We start from the raw sequence: 21,663 nt of genomic DNA, 5'->3' as shown, positions 1-21,663 counted from the left end.
CGTTTCTGGTATATCACTCACTACAGAGTTGTAAAGTTGATACGGTATTTTTTTCTTTTTATATTGTTAATTTCGAACCATACGTTTTCTCTATTGGTACCTGTAGATGTATACATTACCATTCTCATCGCAGCTTTTGCTGTAAATTCTAAATACCCACGGATTGGACGCTAGAACGCAGCCTACAACGCTCTCCGCTAGTCTCAACTTTAGTATTGATTTTTTTCCAGCAGTGATCAAGACATATTTTTTTTCACCCCCCATATCTCCGGATTTCGAGAAACCTAAATTGGAAAAAGCCAGGGAAAAGACAAAAGCGTCGGCAGCGTCGCTTGCACTCGCTTTTCAAACGATGGCGGCTTGCTAGCTGAGCCCGATGCTGCGCCAGGCCGCATCTTTCGGCTTCTTCTTTCTACCACCGCTCGAGCACACTTGTACAGCTGCTTGCTACCACTACATGTTGTGGGACTCATACAACAGCTAAGAGCTAAAGTCCTTTTTTTCTCTCTCGTTTAGGATGCTGTCAGTGACTAACCAATGGGCTCACGGTGTAATAATCGTGACCTTGAGCAAGATGATCAGCACTCTTGAGCGGGTGCGACACCCACTCGCTGCTAGATAGGCACATTAGTACGAGGCATATATAGAATGCAAGATTATGATATGGGAAGATGTAAGTAGCTCACAAAGGCTGGGTGACTGTTGCGACCCTAATTTAAAGGCAATGTCCTTAGAAATCGTCATTATCGTCAAAGAGAGGAATTAGGTGAAGAAGGGGCAATGGCGCTATTTTAGTTATTCTAGGGACTAAAGCTATGAATAGCAGACATGGAAGACGGCAACAGGACGAAGTTGTGCAAGGCGCGGCAATTGAGAACAGACGAAGCAATCGGAAGCGTTTCACACAGCCGGAACTTCTATACAGCCTTTTGTGCCACTACCTTTTGCAATGCTTCTGCGGTCACAATGTTTTTTGAAACGAGGTCGTACAGAAAGAACTGAGTGACCGGGGTGTGCCTTGCCCGGAATCATGACAGGAGCGTCATCGAAGTACTCCGAAAATTTATACGTATTGATTGTCGCACTCATGAGAATCACCGGCTGGATGAAAAAAAAGAGTGGCTGACAGGGCATATGACACAAAAACAGAAGAAAAATCAGGAGAAATGTTGAAATACACAATACTTCGACAGGAACACATTAGATACCAAAGCAAATGTAAGCAATCACAGTGAAACGACACTATTGTATTAATGTTGAAAAATGCATCCCGAAATAAGGAATTATCAGTGATGAAAGCAACGATTAAAAAATGTCACAGTTTCGCCCTAAGGGCGAAGCAAATGAATGCGATAGCAACACAGCAATGTCATACGAAGTAAGGTGAGCGGCTTTGGTAGCAATAAGAATTGTAGTAAACATGAGCTGATTAAGTAAGCAGGTGTGCTGCGGCGTAAGTAGACCGACATGAAGAGAGACTCGATGACCACGAGAAGGCGCGTGTGAAACGGTGGTGTTGATGAGAAGCGCTTCCCGTGGGCAGCGCGTGCGAAGGGACACACCTGTAGCGCTGCACTGCCGATCCGGGCAGCATTGCATGTGTAGCGTGCGTTGGAAAATGTGGGCCGACTATTACTAACTGAATGAACAAGCGTGGTGTGAGCGCGCACAAACAAACATGACTAGATCACACTGAATGACTGCAGACAACGACCGTCAAAACTCTGGCAGCAAGCGGATACGCCGCAGCGGCGAAGGTGGAGATAAGAGACGGTGCGAGCGAGCGACGAGCGCGGTTGTTGGCAGAGTGAAAGTGCGCCTTCCCCCCCCCCCCCCCCCGCCCCCGCTCCCTCCGGCGCTGACTTCCCGCTTCCTTGCTTGCGCGTGGGAGATTGAGTGCGTTCGCTCTCCGTGATAGCGCGCGTCCCCGCACGCTTCCGCTATGATGAAAACAAATCCGTGCTGAAAGTTATAAAGCTGGTTTCACTCCAATGATGTTCGAGGTATATTATGACTGAAAGAATGAATTTAAATGCTGCAAGAAGGGACAAAGGAGTGCGCGAATGTTCGACAATCTTGAATAATATCGATTATATAAAAGGAAAAATTGACATCCACCTGTATGCAGCACGAAGCTACAATTTTTGCTTTCAGGAACTTTCCTCTACCTTGTGGAATTCTGCAGGAGTTATTTTCCGTCGATTATATGTTTAATATCCGTATTTATTTCGAGAACTAGGTATTAGAAACAAACCGAATATATTACTGGCTGTGCGGGAGAAATCAGGGTTCTTAGCGTTTATTTTTTAATCTAAGAATATGTGCTTAAATTTGTGCTAAATATTGTGGTCACCCTCAGCCGCTGGACGCCTAAGCGACGCGGGAAAGACAGCATCACCGTAGTAAGGGGCACGGGTTCGCGGACAGCGAGGGTGGACAATTTTGCAGCGCCACCCCAGTCTGAGCTTATCGCAATATAGCAAATACGATGAGCGAGGGTCTGGCACAGGGTCAAGTGCATCTGGGTTTGTGGGCATTTGACGTTGTATGATAAGGCACAGTTTGTCCAGTGGAATTTAATAGATTACCGCGGACTGTTATCAGCAATCGGCAACCCGTAAACGAAGCGCCGCGGAACCGTGATCTCCTGATAACGGTGTATTACATGCTTATCCGTTGCAATATTGCGTGGCAGCAGCGCATGCTGCAGCGTTCTCGCCGTCTCAGGGCCGCGGTGACAGGAACGCTTGAGCGGCCCTTGTTCCCATGGTGGAAAGACAGACGGTCGTTCCAAAGCGTTGAAACCACTGCCCTCCTTTATAGTGGAGATCAGTGGTTGAAACCGGCCTAAGGCACTCGGTGATGCACGGGCAATAGCGAGAAAACGAGAGGGAAGCCATCGTGGCATCCGATATCGCCCCGGCGCACGCCACGCGCTATGCTGCTTAAGCTTTACGCCTTCTCCGTGGAGGCGTGCCTCTAAAGCGAGTGACCATGCGTGAGCTTCCTCACTGCTTCCGAAATCCGCCCGCAGCGGTCGCTCACTCATGTCGAAGGCCGTATCCCCATCGTGGTTGCACTGAAGTGGGGCGCGCGCTGCCGTGCTTCCTGTTTGGTCTCGCTTACGTGCTTTGGTATTTCATGCGTGTGCCCTCTTTGATTTCGATAACAATTATATGGACAGTTCAAGCGGATTTCTGCCGTCGGTGTCGCCGTCGTCGTCGCCGCCCTGAGGTTCCGTATAAAGTCCAAGAGCGATAAAATCGTCGCCGCGCGCCGTATGTGCGAGTGACAGCGCGCGCGGGACGCGTGCTTTCACGGAGAGCGAATGCACGGCGGAGAGCAAACCCGACTTCCTCCGTAGCGCTAAAGGCCATGGGGGCATGGGAGGGAGGGATGGAGGGGGGGGGGAGCGCACAATACTGCGTATCTTGCAACCAGGCGCAAGGGGCACTGGCGACGCAATCTCCCACGCGTACAACTGCGAACTTTGCGCCGGTGCGGGCTGTCGCGCGCATCATATTCGAAAGCTATCTCCAGACGGCTCTGACCTTTGTATGCGCTGTGCTTTCGGCCGCTCACTTTCCGTTGAAGCGATAGACCATATGAACCATCGCTCGCTGCGGGGGCCGCGCTTGTTCACGCCAGCGTTTTGAAAGTGGTTGTCTGCGGTCATCGAGTGTGATCTATTGATGTTTGCTTGAGCGCGCAGACACCACGTTTGTTAATTCAGTTAGTAAGCGAATGTGTCGAAGTTTATGCAGCCGACAAAACTGCTATCCCTACACCGTGTACCTCTCTACTAATTTGGTATCGCAATTGATGCTTCGCCTTTCGGGTGAAACTGCAACATTTATTACCATCACTGCGTTCAAAGCGTTAGTTGTAACAGCACGGATAATAAAAAAAGATATTCGTTGTATTTAAAGCAGTTTCAACATGCAGAGACGGAAAATCATAAGTGCACTGAAATTTGGTCGTTATAACCAATAGACTGTTATATGTGGGATCGTTATAAGTGGGTTCGACTGTGTGTGTGCCATGAAAGGTGTTTGCTAAAGGCGAATTATTAAAAATGCATGGTTGACTTACTAAAAGTGCAACGGAAACTAGCGTGACTAGATGATAAAGTGACTCTGGCACAACTTATTTATTGTTAACAATGACGTCGGAACACGCAGACGACCATCGCTGCAGCAATTAGAGGGTGCGACGGTTACTCGCGTAAAAAGAATTCTAATTTCTGATGGCCAACGTGGGCGCTGTAAGCATAATGCGAGGGAAAACGGCGACATTTGTAAAAATGCGTAAAACCTTACGAAAAAAAAACGGGGAGGTTTGGAAGGCACGTGGCTACAAGAATGAAGAAAAGCCTACCTTCAGTGTGCTGTTGATGGAGAGCACCTCACGAGCAGGAAGTCGGTTGAGACGTCACGCTCATGGACCTCGTCAACGAGTTCGCCGTTCTGCTGCCAGTGCCGCACCAGGATGCCGACTGTACAGAAGAGTATGCCTCCGCGGCTCGTCAGCAGCTGCTTAGTGAGACGGACTTGGAAGCCGGCGGTGTGGCTCAGCTGCAGGAATGAAAATTATCTCGTTCAATACGGTGGCTTCTTCATTTTAATGTTACACCAAGCAGAAAATTACGTACAGCTGTACTTTTAAACTGTGTTCCACAATAGCAAAAATTATTGCAAAATGTCTGCTAACCTCCACAGCTTGGCATGGGGAGCATAAAAGAGGATGCAGTGATCAAAATTTTGCTGCAGAGTGAAATAAAAAAAGTTTTGAAAGAATGCCTTACGAGTCAATACTGTTTACCCGTTTCAAGATAATGAATTGCATAAAGGAGCACTACAGGTGATATAAAACTGCAACATTAGTTACAGACATGACAATGTTATATACCAGTACAAGGCGCTACAGTGAGTGGCCTGCATTGAAGCCAATCTGCAGTGAAAAGTAGAATTTGTGCATGAGCGCCACCTAACTTAAACGCTGTATAAATGTTGGAGAGCGGACCACAATGTGCCTGCAGCCACTTCATCAGCCAGTGGCAAATGTTCATCGCAACCATACTACCTGTCACTAGTCTTAACCAGTGCTCCTTACATGAGAGTCGGCAGGCAGAGTCGCAGTTTGCTATGTGGCGGCAAGTTTGTTCACATAAGCCATGTTTGCCACCATAACGGATGCGGATTGTGTCCGAAAAACTGAATGGCACATTGTGCTCCATCCAATGTCTCGGCTTCCATTGTTAGAGGGGTAGGTGACGGAGTCCTAGTAAGCGTACAGGTGCGAAAAACGTGGTATCTGAAAAAATCAATCGGCGGTTGTATTTGCATTTTTTTGCCCGTTGAATAAACATATTTTGAGCTACTTCAGGGTTCTCCGCACGGTAGGCGGAAGGGTAAATGCCACCCACTGCTACTGTTCACCTCTGAACCCCTTTGTAGAAGGACTCGGCAATTAGAGCGGCTAATTTCTTTTTTCTCACAATCTTTAGCTGTTCCTTCTACATAGTATACTAACTCTATAAGGAAAGCTGGGCGAAAAAAGTGGCAACCACAAAGGTGTCGTTGTGTTGCTACCTCTTAATTTAGTAACGACAAATATCGAAATATGACGCAAGAAACAAGCATGTAGACGCAGCCCAAAAGCATGGATGATGAGTAATGTTCATTCTATTTATTTCTGAAAAAGATGCAACGGCTATTGATAAAATTTACGGTGCGTGAAAGGGTGCGTAAGAGCAGCTGGCATGAACTTTTTGTGTATATGCTCTATGGTAGAATAAACTGCCATACTACAATGTTCCCATGCTGCGTCATTGGTTACGACTAGGAGTGTGCGAATAGCAAGTTTACAATTGAAACAAAGTTGAAATAATGAAAGCCAAGTGCGAGTCGAATACGAATTCAAGTGCAATTTTTTTACCAACCAGAGGTAAGAAAAAAAATGTCAGCTTATCGTACCGCAAATGATCTACAGGAAAATTATACTTTGTGGTCAACAAAATTGCCTAGTACAACACTTTTTCTTAACAGTACCACTCCTGCAGTTATTTAATATTGTCACGAAGGAAGGATACCATATTTTTGCAAATATAGCCTGTACCAAAATTTTTGCAGTAAAGTTGGGGTGCGAAATTTGCTTATTTGCAAATTTCGCCTTAAGGCGTGGTTTAAGCAGCGTTGCCACGATGCGTGGCCATGGCATCGTGGCAGAAGTGGTAAACTTTGATTTATGTTTATCATCATATTGATTATCAGATTTATCAGATTATCAGGCATGCCGTAGTGGTGGACTCCGGATTATTTGGACCCCCTGGGGTTCTTTAATGTGCACCTGAATCTAAGTACACGAGCATTCTTGTATTTCATCCCCTTCGAAATTCAGCTGCCGCGGTCGGATCAAAACCGCGACCACGAGAAACGCCATCGCCGCAAAGCTGCCGTGGTGGGCACAGAAGTATTGATTTGATGTGCAGTCGCTTCCTTAGTGACGCCTAGACGCTACGGTACTTTAATAGAGAGTTTTAGATTAGGGGGACGCAAGCGTAGGCCCCCAAGCGTAGGCGCAAGCGCTAACGCTTGGGGCCTGCGGTACTGCGCACGCGCAGACTGGTCTGCGCGTGCGCAGTACCGCGGCCCCAAGCGCTAGCGGGCCCCTACGCTTGCGTCCCCCTAATCTAAAACTCTCTAATGTGGCTTTGCGTCTGAACACGCTGCGCCAGTTGTTCGCAAGACAAATTTGCATGGTGTTTATTTTCAGACACAGTACAAACGTACCGTACATTTATCTTAAATTTATCCAGTTTGTCCGCAACCGCTGTCGTGTGTAGTAGTAGCGTTTCTTTACCTTCTTACGTCACCTTTTTCATCTCGCTCCCTCCCCCCATGTATGTGGGCTGTGACCCAAGAGTAGCAAGGTTGCTATTCACTCATTTCATGACTGCGTCGGTTCTACCCCATGCTCTGCTTCCTTTCCCTACCTCTTCTCTACCATTCTATCTTGCTCCCCTCTGGAATGTTACACATTAGTACAAAGGTAAACACTGCAGCTTCTGGAATGCTTTTGCGGGGGAGTATCGGATAATTACGCCAGTCATAGTGGCAGTGCAATGGAAAGGTTGAAATGAGTTTTTCATGTCGCCGTTCCCCTCTGCCGCGCTCCTGCCATAAAGCACCAACCGACGTGGCGTGCAAGACAGCGACAGCAGCAGCAGTGCAAAAGTCCAAAGAAGAGGCAAAGAAAGGTTCACTTAAATATATTAACCAACCTCATTATGCCGCTCGAGAGCCGCCCGCTTTGCCATGGAGAATGCTGCAATCCTCCTTGGCTGGGTGACCGCGATATTGCACCTGGAGCCTTGGCCTCCACGGATGTACTCTTCAAAGATGAACTGGGTGGCCTGCTTGGTCTTTCCAGATCCAGTCTCGCCAGAAATCACCAGCACACGGTTACGGTTGATGGACACTTACAATGTCCTCTCTGCAGCGTGGAATGTAGGTCAAGTTTTCTTAAACATGGCCATGCTCTTTAAATTCCGATAAAAGTGCAGCGGAACTCTGTTATAAGAACAATGAAGTCCCATGTGACATAGAAATAGCTTTATAATACAGTTAAACATTCATACAACGAATATCTATATAATAAAATTCTGAATATCACGAGGTACACAGATTTCTTTAACTTCTTGTCCATTGAAAACCATGTATTTTGAACCTGATTTTAACGAAATATGTTTATGCAGTTAAACCTCGTTAGAAAGAACGTCAATACCGTCGACTTCTGTTAATTTGACTCCGGTTAATTTCATTTTTCGGCTAATTCAATCGTGACCGAAGGCTCCGGCCGGCGCTCATGCATTAATTATGTCTCTTTCGACAGCAGTCGGGCAAGGAGTAAAGTTATTGAATGAGGCTGCTGCAGGCCTTTGGTGTTTTTGCTGGAAAGCAGTTAGTCTTACCTCGCGTATTGCCTACGGAGCGCTCGCAGCGTCGACGCTGGCCCTGGTCTTCCACGGGCTCTCTTATGGAGCACCACTGAGCAAGTATCAGGTGGGCTAATTTCACCGGAGGCTGGCTTGCACCAGTGGTCCACGTGAGGCGCGAAGACGCTTCGTAAACGAGGTTGGGGCAGTGCATGACGAAGTGTGCATACACGGCACAAAATACCGCCTTGAGGCCGTCGTCCAGAACAGCGGCCACGTCTTGGGCAGCCACGCACTCTCGGTGCTTCGAGAAGGTGGTCCGGGCATCGCTGTCCGACATGGGCTCGACGCTGTTGGTCGAGACCAGGAGCAAAGTACATTTGTCGTTTTCCGTCGCTGGTCCCCTGCTCTCTACCGGGAGGGCTGCCGAAAACACGGTGGCGCTTGTCGTCTGTTGGCGTAAGTCGCGGCGACGTTTAGGAGCGGCGCGCGTCCACGGCCGACTGTGGAGGTTTCAATATTTGACGGAACCGGACTGAATCGAACACCGTGGAGCGAGCCAGCATGCGCGCGTTCTCACTGGCTCACGATGACGTGGAAAAGAAAGACGACGATGATGATGATGATGATGCCTCAATCAATGGCACAACCCACTGTGGGGGATAAGCCACGAACCGGGTGGTATTATGATAGAAATTTAAAATAAATCAGTTTAGAAATAAATACGTAATAAAAATTAAAGGAAAAGAAATAAATAATTGAAGATGTGAAACTAACCGATAATAAAAGAATTAAGTAGTCTGTACTGTTAGTCACCCTTACCCAGATGGGATGCGCGCGTGCTCGCTGGCTCGCGATGACGTGGAAAAGAAAGACGACGATTGAAGGCTTACGACGGCGCGTAATTAGAGATACAAAAAGAGAACCTTGCTGAATTTCTAGAATTACGAATTATTCCTAATATTTCACTTCGTTATGTCAAAATTATTTTATCTCAATATTCTTAATAGTATTTTTCTAATGACTGCTATGCAAATTTAGTATTTAATAAATTTCAAATTAACATAGTTGAAACCGCCTGCTTCTTAACCAATCTCCCGTACTTAAGGAACTTACCACCCGTATACCCCGAGCTTTGGAAAATTGTCCGTGCCTTGATCCCAGCTGGTTATGCGATTAGCAATATTTTTGGGGGATCTAACTTCAGCCACTTTGCGCTTTGTATGTGTTGTATCGTGCAGGATACTGGAAGGAGACATTACAGACATTACTCAGTCCCTGACTGTTTATTCTATCTTCCTCTTCCTCTCCAGGCCGGCTCCCAAGCACGCGCCATCTAATGGCGCTGCAGTCGGCAGCGATGCCTTATACAACATATCCCCTCTTGGAAAAAAAATACAAAACACGAAGAAAAAAAAAACGGTTGTTTGTCCATTATTGCCTAATGTAGTCCTTCAGCTTCTTCGGCGTCTTCTTGTTACGGGCGCTTCTTCTCACGCGGGCTTCGCATCCCGGCAGATTAAATGAAGCTTGTTGCGTGCGCTCTGCAGCAGGTGGTTCATGGTTAAAGCGTGCATTCTCATAGTTATCCGCGCTTGACATGCCAGGTTGTGAAGGGTGATTTACAGCTGCAGTAGCGGGATTATCGGATGCCGGTGACCAGTTCATGACAGCAGAGGTACCGAACTTCATTTTGCTGATAGCTTCGCGGTGAACGGCCGCTAACTTGGAAGCATTCCAGACACGGCCATCTTCTAACAGGTAAGAGGCGGGTCCACGCTTCTCAATAATTTTCTTGGGCGCAGAAAACTGTGGAGATAGCTTCCCATGAACTGCAGGTAATTTAAACCGGACGTAGTCACCAACGACGAAGTTGGGTTCCTTGGCACCGCGCTTTTCATCGGTGTAACGCTTCGACTTGATTTGCTTGTTCTTGATGCGCTCTCGCAACTCCTGCAGTGCCTTTGAAGGGTCCGTGCTGAAACATTTGTCAGGCAATCCCACAATGTCGAGTCTGGTTCGAGGTTGTCGTCCATGAAGAAGAAGAGCGGGTGCAATACCAGTAGTCGCATGAGGCGTACAGCGATATGTTTGCAGGTAATCAAGCATTGCTGTTCTCATATCACGGCGTTCTAACAGGGCCAATTGAATGTATGACTTTAATACCCTGTTAAATCTTTCAACCAAACCATTAGCTTGCGGGTAATACACAGAAGAGTTATAATGCGTGATTCCGCGCTCTGTGAGAAATTCTTCAAAATTCGCTGAAGAAAATTGTGGTCCATGATCGGATACGATACCGCGTGGATTTCCTTCTCTTGCGAAAAGTTCAAGTAGAAATTTCTTCACTGTATATGTTGTCGCATCTCGTACGAAAGCCACCTCTGGCCACTTGCTGTAATAGTCAATAACTGTGATGGCAAAACGGCAGTCGGCTGAAGCTTGCGTGAAAGGTCCCACAATGTCGATAGCGACTTTTTCCCAAGCTTTCTCGGGAAGAGGGACGGGCTGCATTGGAGCTGCAGATGTACGCGCGGATTTGTCGCATGACTGGCAAGTTACACATGTGCGCACAAGTTCTTCAATGTGATTATCCATGCATGGCCACCAATATGACTCTCTAAGACGAGCTTTGGTGCGACTAATTCCTGGGTGTGACTCATGTGCCAGATCCATAACACGGCGTGTCAAAGTTGTAGGCACGACAATCCTGTCACCCCGGCACAGAACGTCGCTAACAACAGAGAGTTCAGATCGCACGTGAAAATACGGTAGCAGATCTTTTGACAAGGATTTCTTGTCAGGCCAAGAAGTAGTGATAAACTGCTTCACTTGAGAGATAACCTGATCGGCGGCACATGCTTCTTGAAGCTCTTGCATGGTAACTACTCGGGACAGAAGGCATATAAATTCTTCCTCGGGTGCATCGCGGATGAAATTCTCTAGGGGCAGCCGGGAGAGTGCGTCAGCCACGACGTTTTCGCTACCCTTCCTGTACTCCATGGTGTAGTTGTAGCACAGCAACCGTGATGACCAGCGCGCAATCCTTAACGGACGGTGACCTGTGCCTTTCGTTGAAAGGAGCGTAACCAAAGCAGCGTGGTCTGTCCGCAAAATGAAAGGTCGGCCCCACAGGTAAACGTGCCAGTGCTCGCAGGCCCAGACGCAGGCAAGGGCCTCGCGTTCACCGACCGAGTACTGCCGTTCATGTGGTTGCAGAGTACGAGAGGCGAACGCGACAGTTTGCAGTGATGTTCCGTTATCCTGCTGCAGTACAGCACCTAATCCATATCCTGAGGCATCAGTTGTAACGTACACAGGTAACTGAGGATCAAAAAGGTGAAGAACTTCGCAAGACGTTATCAGAGTTTTCAGCTGCTCCAAGCCGCTTTGTGCTGCTGCAGTCCAAGCGAAAGGCGCATCTCCTCGAAGCAAAGCACGCATTGGCTCCACAACATCAGAAAAATGCGGGATGAACTTGGAGTAGAAGCCTGCAAGTCCCAGCAGCGAACGAAGTTCATTGATATTTGTAGGTGATGGTGCCTTGGTTATCGCCTCGATAGATGACGTCAGTGGGAATAACCCTTTGGCACTGACAACATGGCCAAGGAAAGTCAACTCTGCGACGTCAAAAACGCATTTATGATTGAGCCTGAGACCAGCATCAGAGAGCCGTTTCAAAACCGCGCGCAAATTGACCAAGTGATCCTCTCGGGAGCGTCCGTACACGATTATGTCGTCAATGTAAAATAACACGCATTTGCATCATTTGAGGATCATATGCATCATCTTCTGAAACGCTGACGGTGCCGATGCCAGTCCGAAACAAACCCTCTTGAAGCGGAATAGGTCGTCGTGTGTTATAAACGTCGTAAGATCACGACTTTCTGGACTTAGTGGCAACTGGTGATATGCCGAAGCTAAATCTAGCTTGGAGAATCGCTGTGCTCCAGCCAAGCTGTTCAAAAGTTCCTCAGTTTGTGGCAGGGGAAAACTGTCCACCACTATAGCTTTGTTTGGCTCCCGTAGATCTACGCACATGCGAATCGAGCCATCCTTTTTTCTGGCTACAACAATTGGTGAGACCCACTCTGAAGAGTCGATGCGCTCAATGATGTCCTGAGCTTCTAATTTTTGTACTTCTGCCGAGACTTGCTCACGAATGACGAGTGGTAGTCGTCTCAGCTTGCTGGCCACTGGTTGAACAGACGCTCGAACTCTGACCTTGTGAGTGAAACCCTTGACAGTTCCTAGCTGTTTTTCAAACAAGTGCTCGAACTCGGAACGTAATTCAGGAGGTAGCACAGGAGTTTCGTGTGTCATTAGCAGACACCTGAGCGGCGATCCTTGAATCTTCATATCCAGAGCTGCGATACCATCTAAACCAAGTATGGTTGTTCCTCCAGGCACAACGTACAGAAGAACAGAAGTGCATCGGCCGTGAAATGTGGCTGGAGCAATGAAACATCCTTTTATTGGAATTGCTGACTTAGAATAATCGAGGAGCTGGACGGATGTTGATGTCAGAGGAAATGCAGTAGCAAAATGACGTTGGTAATGTTCTTCGGCTAGGATTGAAACCGATGATCCGGTGTCAATCAGGAACGATACGGAAACTCCTTCAATTTCCAACACGGCATAAATTCCCTTCTTACGGCTCCAGATGTGACAAACACTTAAGTGATCGTCTGGGTCAGCTGTATCTTTGTCGTCTTCCGCGACATGCTGAACTTTTTTCTCAGACTTTCGGAGAGACTTGCAGACCTTTTCCAGATGGCCAATCTTACCACATTTACGACACTTATGTGTCCTAGCTTTGCAGAGAGGGCTATTCGCAAGATGGTCTAAAGAACCACAACGATAACACTCTTGCTCTTGCAAGGCTCGACGACTTTCAGTTTGCTTCTTATAGCATGTGCACGTGCCACAGTGCTTCTCTTTGATCTCTGAAGTGTTTTCGTCATTAACGTGATGCACTTGTGCTTCGTGTCGTGCAAGTTCTTTTGCTTCTCTTGTCGCTTGATCATGCTGTCTCGCAATGGTAAGAGCCCGAGAAAGCGTAAGAGACTCTTCCAGTAGAAGACGTTCGCGCAAATATTTACTGGTAGTTTTTTCTATGAGCTGGTCGCGTATCATATCGTCCGCCAAGTCACCGAAATTGCATGCTCCAACAAGACCTCGTAGCACGGTGACGTAATCGACGGCCGTCTCACCTGGGGCTTGTGCACGTCGACGGAAACGGTGACGCGCTGCAGTGACGTTGACAGAGCTCTTGTAGTGGTCTTCAAGGATCACAATGGCGCGGTCGAACTCATCGGGGCCAGGAGCCGTCAACGTCTCTCCAGCGGCGCTCGAAGCCAAAAGGTGCGGGTCGTCCTCCGACGTCAGAGTCTGGAAGATACGTTGTCCTTCCAAGCCCAAGCAGTTGAGCAGAATCGCCTTCCGACGCATGGCAGGTAGGTCGGAGGCGCCCGACGCCACCATGTAGTTCTTGAACGCTTGAATCCATTGCTCCCATGGAATGACCGGGTGTCCAGGTGAGGATAGGAAAGGGGGGTGGCGGTTGTAGTCCCGAAATACTCATCGTATAGGATGATAGGCAGCAATCGAAGGCACAGATGAGGGGCAAGCCGGTAGCACATGGGCTGTTAAATCCTCGTCGCCAAATATGTTGTATCGTGCAGGATACTGGAAGGAGACATTACAGACATTACTCAGTCCCTGACTGTTTATTCTATCTTCCTCTTCCTCTCCAGGCCGGCTCCCAAGCACGCGCCATCTAATGGCGCTGCAGTCGGCAGCGATGCCTTATACAACAGTATGCTCTCTCACTGGCCTTTTCTGAGCGAAAATAATAACCAAGTTCCTTAAAATTTTTTTGACGCTGGGCGTGAAAAAAAAGTAACCCGCCTAACAATGGTCCCTCAAACGCAGCAGCCCAACACTATGCGACGCTTTGCGTGCGGGCAGTCCAAATCCACGCCTCAGTGGTGGTGCCCTCTTGATAAACAGATGCTGATTTTAAAGACTATGTTTTTGCTGGCTGCGGGAGCTATTGAGGGAGCCGGAAACACGCCTTGGACGGCGCGCCACGCATCTCGGAGGACGCACGCCGACTTCGCCACGCCTCCGTTAGATGACGCCACATACGTCCTGAGGAAAACACGAGAGAGTAGTCCGGCTACAGGGGACGTACTCTCGGGCGATCACTTTCGGCGATAGTAAAGGCCTCAGCTAGGCAACACCAAATATCATAAGGAGATTCCAAACAAGTACGAAAGTCCCACGTCTAAAGTTAGGAAGTCATAGAGATGTCCCATGGACTTCAGCGACGGATATCAACTGAACGTTCTAGAATAGTACTTGAATGGGCACCACCATGCATGCATGCAATAGTCACAGGCATTTATGCATATTTCAGTTCTCCTTCATGAAAGCACGCACTATTTCTAGCGTCATTGTTTAAAAGGAATATTTTACGAGGGATCCCTGCGTACACGGCTTTGTCATTTGCGCTAAACTTAGACTTGTGTAACCTTGCACAAATTACATGCCTTGCGGAAGAGAGAACCCAAAATGCATATGAATTCTCATGCACTGCGGCTTTTAGCAATATTACCCAACACGTGTAACAAAATCGCGCGATATGCTACGTTGGTCTTTCCCACATTTATATATACCCTAATCTTGCGCACTGCACTGGTTCAACGTACTTAACGCTTCGATCGTATGCTTATCATTCAAGAGCAACTCGTTTCAATCTCAAAGACAATGAAATGTTGCTTGTCATGATCATTATGAATATACCAGGTGTATCTGCAATGCGTGTTGCTATCTGGGGCCTCGATGAATTCCGGACGTAATTCCCTGCAAAGCTGCGCCACTACCACTAAGCCCATCACAGCGGTTTCTAGTCTTGCCACAATCTACGCCAACGGCAAGTTCTCCGCCGTCTCAGTTCTTAGTCATTGTTATCATACGACACAGAGAGAGACAGAAATAAAATAGTTAGTGTTTTCCACTTGGAAACAGAATTCTTTGTGATTAAGGCCACTTCGCCTTAGATTAAGCTATAAATTCCTCTAGGCAACTCAATCCGCGTTGGCTGAAACTCTCGTCAAATCTGAACGTTCGTCAAACATGACCTATTGTCGCCATTGTGGCAATAAATATCAATACAACGAAGCGAGAATAAATAATGATACTAGATAAGAAAGTGTCCTTTTTCTCGAATAACTAATCATAAGAGTTCAACTTTCAAAAATGTCCCAAGGAAATAAGTTCCAGAAGACTAGCCCCAGTTCTCAAGTAAACGGTAGAACTTTTACGGTCGAAAACACGTTCCAAATTGCGTTCGAAGTAATAAGTATGGAAGACAAGGGAAACATTCAAAATTTGAAGACCTTTTTTTGAATAAAAGAAATAGATTTGCGAAGAACGTACTGCTTCGATTGATATATTGCCCGGTATTTATTGACTTCAAATGAGGCATCTCACGAAATGGCACAAAAGTCACTCCATAATCGCTATTTTTATAACGTGGTAGCGCTGTGGCGTTGCGCTGCTGAGATCGGGGTCGCCGTTGCGATCCTGGCCCCGGGGTGGAAATTTCAAAAGGAGTGGAACAAACCTGCTGCTGCACGATAAATTAGGTGCGCGTTAAAAAATTCCAGGTGGTAAATTTATCCATGAGTACCCGAGTGCAGCGAGCCTCGTAATAGACGGCGATTTTGGCACGCAAATCCCAAAATGTAATATTTAAAATTTTACGCCATACCCACGAGGGGGATTGGCCACTCTGGATGGAATGAAACGCACAGCGTACAAAGGGTAAAGTTGAACATTCAGAACAAAGCATTCGGCAAATAATTGATAACACAGATTTTGAGAGGGCCTATATATAAACTGAATTAATAGAAATAAAAATAGACTAGGCAACTGAAAAAATAAATAAATTGAGAGAAAAAAATATCGCATGGTCGGTAGGTACCCTAGTAGCGTAACCTTCCGGCTGCTTCAATGAAGTTGTCCTTGCGGTCAGCGTTGCCTCATTTCTTTGTTTACCACATTCCGAAGAAGAACGGCTGCTTCGCGAGATATTGCTTCTCTTAGCGTTTCGCAATTGATTGGTCTGCGAGTTTGCAGAATAATAGTTTGCACGTATGCATTTGGTTGATGCGACTTTTCACGAATAAATTATTGTTTTGCGAAGCATATCGCTACCATGGCACCGTCGTTGTGGCTTCTAAATCTGTGGAAGCGTCAAAACAAGGTCCCGCTGTGTAAAAAAACCCCTCGAACTTCCTCGCTGCCTGCGATGCGTAATATCGTTGCGGCTCATAGAAAAGAGCATCAGTGACAGAAACAGTATATTGCACATATGCACACTAATTTTCATCGACATGCGCGAAATATATGTTCACGGAATTGTGTACCTCAGCTACCATCCCGAACAGTCCACAAGCCTCTCTTAGGTGAGAGAGCCACCTATACATTTCTCTTTATGTGAGCATGGGTTCGTGTCTTGCTACACTTTCCCGCTGAGAATCCTTCACAAGGAAGGCGGAATAATGGCCGCTTTAGCAAACATCTTTCCGAGGAGCGCGTGTAATACCGGAGGACTGTATGCAAACATGAATTACAATTCATTTCAGCGTTTTAGAGTCGAATATTCGTACAGAACCATTTGTCTGGCCTGGCATGCATATGATCACGTGGTATTCTGAATATCACGTTGTAGCCGTTAGACTGATTAGGATCTCATAACTATTGTTACCTGTAATTTAAAGAAGAAATAATAGATTGAGAGTGAGAAAAAATTATAGAATACAGGGCTCATTTCGTTTTTTCCATTGTCAGCGCGCACTAAATGCTTGAAGATGGAATCGACTCGCGCAGCAACAAACTTCAATAACGAATAACTGTATTTAAAGCACATCGAAAAATACTACATTCACACAAATACATAGAAATAATAAAAAAATCACAGAGTAAATACGCTGGCGCTCGGCGCAAGTGGGTCCACCCTGTCGCTGGACAATCGCCTCGGGCATAGCAGCGCCCAGACTGGGTCGTAGCTCTTGCCGTGGACTTCGACGACGAGCCTTGCCTCAGCAGACCAGCACTTCAGCGTAGAAGGGCCCTGAATCCGCTTCCACACGTTAGTGAACCCACGGTACCAGCGCCGTGTGTCACGTGAATTCGGTGGTCCCGCGATCAACCACGGCCGCATAGTCAGCCTCTCAGCTAAGACAATCACGGCAGACGTGGCAGTATGAACGCCTGCAGAGCTTGGAACTGTTGTGCCTTAACAGCTGTGACAGAGCGCTGCCAAGGAGGCAGCCGGTACACGACGGGCGCGTTATGTCGTCATTGTTCGCCGTTCCGTGCGTACAACGCCGAACTGCCTTCTACTCTGGGTGGTTGAACCTGGTAGAAAAAGAGTGAAAATGCCAATGCGCGCTAATGTGCAACGAAGAGAGTCGATGTCGCTAAATGCACGTGTTACCTGTGGCACACACAGGAAACAGAGAACAAATTACAGCAGACCTAAGCCAATATGTTGCAGTGAACTACATTTTAAGGGTTCTGGCTTCTCTAAAGCTGCTAATGATGTGAACTAATTAAATATACTGCAGACTACTTATCATTCTTTCCATGTTTGTAAAACGAGTGAAGCGAGGATTTATGTTTTACTTTTGTAGGAAAGCAGGTTTTTCTACTAAGAATTTCTGCCAGAGGAATAGTTTATTGTTGATCCTTTACAAATAGTAATTCTAAGACGCGGGGCTCGCAATACACAACAGTAGCATACGCGAGCCTCACTGAGTACGTATACTTCTCTAGCTCATGAAAAGAAGAAATTGACATCCACTTGTATGTAGAACCTTGAGGAATTCCGCAAAAATAGTTTGCTATACTCGTCTAGTTACTCCGAACAACTTTGTATCTTGAAAAGGTCTGAAGGCGAGCTCGTTAGCAGGCATTCATGCTATAAAGAACAGCGGTAAAAACACGGACAGAAGGAATAACAGAGGACGAACGCTGACTGCCAAATGTTCAGATCTCTTTTCAAGAACTTCAGACAAGGTACAAAGTAGGTCTTCCGGGTAGCCGCTTGCTCTAAGGCAATTGATGTGACTGTTGAAGCTTCGTTGAATATAATGAAGGCAGGAATGTTAGAGGGCATTTTTGAGTGCTCGAATTTGAATGGCACGCTTGACAATTCTCGAGTGACCCGATGTGTAGGGAAGTAGGCGCCTCTTGGAGCTAGGCGCATATGCCTAGCATATGGGGGGGGGAGGGGGGGGAGGGTCGAACTTCAGGTCAAGAAAGCGAATTACGCCTTCAATGGGCAGTTCCTTAGTTAAATTGAGACCTTGGAAAATGGACTGGAAGTTACTGACAATATGATCTACTTGCACAGTGGCTTCTTCTGGTTTGGCACTGTATAAACCAAGAAGTCATCGGACGTAGCGGAACAATTTTAGTGGTCGAACGTGTTCTTTGTGATCCTGCAGGAGCCTATCATAGTGTACGAGGAGAAGTTTGCTCAAGATTGGGGCGATATGGCAGCCTATGCAGACTCCATTGTTTAACACGAACAACTGCTCATTGTGCCTAACCACTGTGGAGCACCGATAAAGGAGCAGCAATTAAAAAAAATTGGCAATACTCGTGCCGATGGGTTTCTGGTAGCGCAAGACGCCATGCTCATTGATGCCCTCCTGTACGCCGGGCTGCGGACCAAGAACGGGTCTTTCACCTCTAACAACGACAAGCAGTTTAGCAGGTAAAACCACAGACACCTTTGCCACATTCCAGCCTCGGAAACGATGACGCTATAGGGGGTGCCCTCCTTGTGGGTTTTCGCCGTGAAAAAGGCTGAAAGGCAAAGCTCTTTTCAGCGCTTGAGCATGACTACCAACTTCGTACGTCCTGCTTTTTCGCAACTTTCGATGGCAAGCTTCTTGGCCTTTGTTAGGTGGAAATTCACGGGCGACTCGAAATTGTCGTGGAAGGCCCTTTGCGCCAACTGTCAGCACGTCCTGGAATTGGCTACTACAATACCACCTTCGCTAACTGCTTGAATCAATTTCAAGTCGTTATCGCGCAGCAACGAGACCGCACTTTTTTTTCAATTGCTAAGATTTCTTTCTTAAAAATGCCGTACGGGTTTTCTTTGCAGCTTCGTCCTATAGTCAAGTAGATGGCAATTTTTCTTTTCTTTCACAGCTCTTTCGAAGTATGGCTAGGACTCGTAAGTTTCACAAGGTGAAAAAAAAAGAATAAAACCTATCGCGTACTGCCATTTAGTAGCAGGTTAAAGAACCTCAAGTGGTCAAAATTAATCCGGAGTCCCACACAACGGCTGCCTCATAATCACACAATTGTTTCGGCACATAAAACCCTTAGAATCTTGAACTTTCCCAAGGTGGAACTATTTCTGTAATGCCATCCTTGAGCCCAGTATATTCAAGCGACTGAGCTCACGGAAGCCACGGAAGCCTTTGGGCTCGCGAGACAAAGTCGCTATATGGAGTCGCGATAGCGAACCAACGTGGTTCTCTACAGCTTGTTAAGTTGGAATACGAGTTTGTTTTATTTTGTATTCTTAATATTTGCATAGCAGTTCGGCGCCTATGTGATTTTTTTTGCCCACTTATTCTCTTTCATCTGTACCCACGTAATTATAAAGCATCTTTCCCATCCCTTGTATTACTCCAGTTATTCTGTGCCTTTTCCATGACTGCGTACATCAGGTGTCCATAGAAAAGTGAAACCGTTAAAAAGCCCACGTCCTTTGCCTTACCTTTGCGCCATCGTACTTAAGTCTCTGTCGCCATCATATGACCCCATACAGGCAAGTTATAGAAATGTGTCGTTTCTGGTATATCACTCACTACGGAGTTGTAAAGTTGATACGGCATTTCTTTTTCGTTTTATATTGTTAATTTCGAACCAGACGTTTTCTCTATTGGTACCTGTAGATGTTTACACTAACATTATCTTAACAGCTTTTGCTGTAAAGTAAAAATACCCACGGATTGGACGCTGTAACGCAGCCTACAACGCGCTCCACTAGTCTCAACTTTGGCATTGATTTTTTTTCCAGCAGTGATCAACACATGGCTTTTTTTTCACCCCCCTATCTTTAAACATTTCTTGCGCAGAACTCCGGATTTCGAGAAACCCAACTGGGAAAATGCCAGGGAAAAGGCAAAAGCGTCGGTAGCGTAGCTTGCACTCGCTTTTCAAACGGTGGCGGCTTGCCAGCTGAGCCAGATGCGGCACCAGGCCGCACTCACCCACTTCTCTTTCCCCCTCTTTCTGTCTATCACCAGTGTTGCCAGGTTAGACGAGGCGGCGTAGCCCAAAGTTAGAGAAATTGTAGCCCAAATGTAGCCAAACACAAAAGAGAGCAAAATCTTTCGTAGCCAAATATAGCCATTTTTTGCAGTTTTGTTTCTATATAAATTTTCACATTCAACAACGCAACCCGTTTTTGCACAACCCGTTGTAACCAAATGTCCTTGTACTGGGATTTTACGTGCCAAAACCACGATATGATTGGGAGGCATATAGCAGTGGGCGACTCCGGATTAATTTTGACCACCTAGGGTTCTTTAACGTGCACATATATCCAAGTACACGGGTGTTTGAACATTTAGCCTCGATCGAAATGCGGCCGCCGTGGCCGGGGATCCAAACCCCGTCCTCGAGCCAGCAGCGCGACACCTCACCTGCTAAGCAAACACACTGGGTGATGTTTGTGTGACGTGGCGCACTAATGGTATCGCGGTAAACTTGTTTCGATCTTAGCACAATAAGTACCTGCATTTGTCACGTTACGGGCAAACCATCTATAAGTAAACGGACCAGGATCCACTTTGGGCTCGGGGTCTTGCTCCCGGTATTTTTTATACTTTTTCGCATACTTGGCCCACTTCCCCATGGTTCGATTCTCCTCTACGAGGAGAATTCGTTCTTAAGTCTAACCTATAGAAATGAACCTCTAAGGTAAGCACAAATAAAAACTCATCTCGCAGGGAAAAGAAAATGGCCGTAAAGCTTAGTGTGAGAAACGTGAAGCAGGTCGAAAGCTGTGCCCGGCGCGATAGTTCACGAAGAAGCCATGGCCGTGAACACACCGGAGCGTGTCATCTACCCGTGCTTCTTTCATGTCGGCGCCACGATCGCCCGACACTATTTTTTTTTTGCTCTCTGAGCATAGCGATGTTAGTACAGTGTACTGTAAAAAAACCCTCTACTCCCAGGCTCATCCCGATGCCCGGGGATCGGGTGTCTCACGGTGTAGCGCGATGTAAGTTGAAGTACATCAAAGATCAAAGCCACTGGCTCAGACAACGGCGCAGAGAATGGAGGGGGAGAGGGGGCGGAGGGCATTTCGCGCACGCACACACGCACAGGCGCGTCTTGCCGGCTCAGTCAGCTAAAACAAAGCCTTCGATATTTGTTTCTACTCCATCAGAGCCCCTCTGGAGCGTTGATTAGGGCTCCCCTTATAGCCCAAACAAAGCCAAGTCACAGATTTTCAGTAGCCCAATGTAGCGACATAGCCAACTCGTCGAAGTCGACGGCGAAATTTATTTTCGATAGCCCATTTTGTCTATTTAGAACCAAACCTGGCCACGTCCGGGCTCGACTGGCGCGCGCGCTCGCTTCTTACGACCTTCGCATCGGGGCTAGTTCTTGCCTATCGCTGC

General features: G+C 47.0%; 2 protein-coding genes across 10 annotated transcripts in view; one reads left to right on the top strand and one right to left on the bottom strand.

Annotated features, from left to right (window-relative positions):
• LOC125942958 (uncharacterized) overlaps positions 1-21,663 on the top strand; it is a 773,958-nt gene that overhangs the window by 698,160 nt on the left and 54,135 nt on the right. The window lies entirely within an intron of this gene.
• The window catches only part of LOC125942222 (uncharacterized), a 343,209-nt gene that overhangs the window by 315,364 nt on the left and 6,182 nt on the right, over positions 1-21,663 (bottom strand). The window contains exon 3 of one of the 9 annotated variants that reach the window (XM_049660382.1): positions 4,378-4,574. The exons of the other annotated variants lie outside the window; for them this stretch is intronic. Coding sequence (XP_049516339.1) covers positions 4,380-4,574 — 195 coding nt within the window. The 3' untranslated portion in view covers positions 4,378-4,379. The remainder of the gene's footprint in view (positions 1-4,377; positions 4,575-21,663) is intronic. 9 annotated transcript variants of the gene reach the window in all.

This window comes from Dermacentor silvarum, chromosome 1 (assembly GCF_013339745.2).
Source record: "Dermacentor silvarum isolate Dsil-2018 chromosome 1, BIME_Dsil_1.4, whole genome shotgun sequence".
Classification (NCBI taxonomy): Eukaryota; Metazoa; Arthropoda; class Arachnida; order Ixodida; family Ixodidae; genus Dermacentor; species Dermacentor silvarum.
This window is presented reverse-complemented; position numbering and strand designations above follow the sequence as displayed.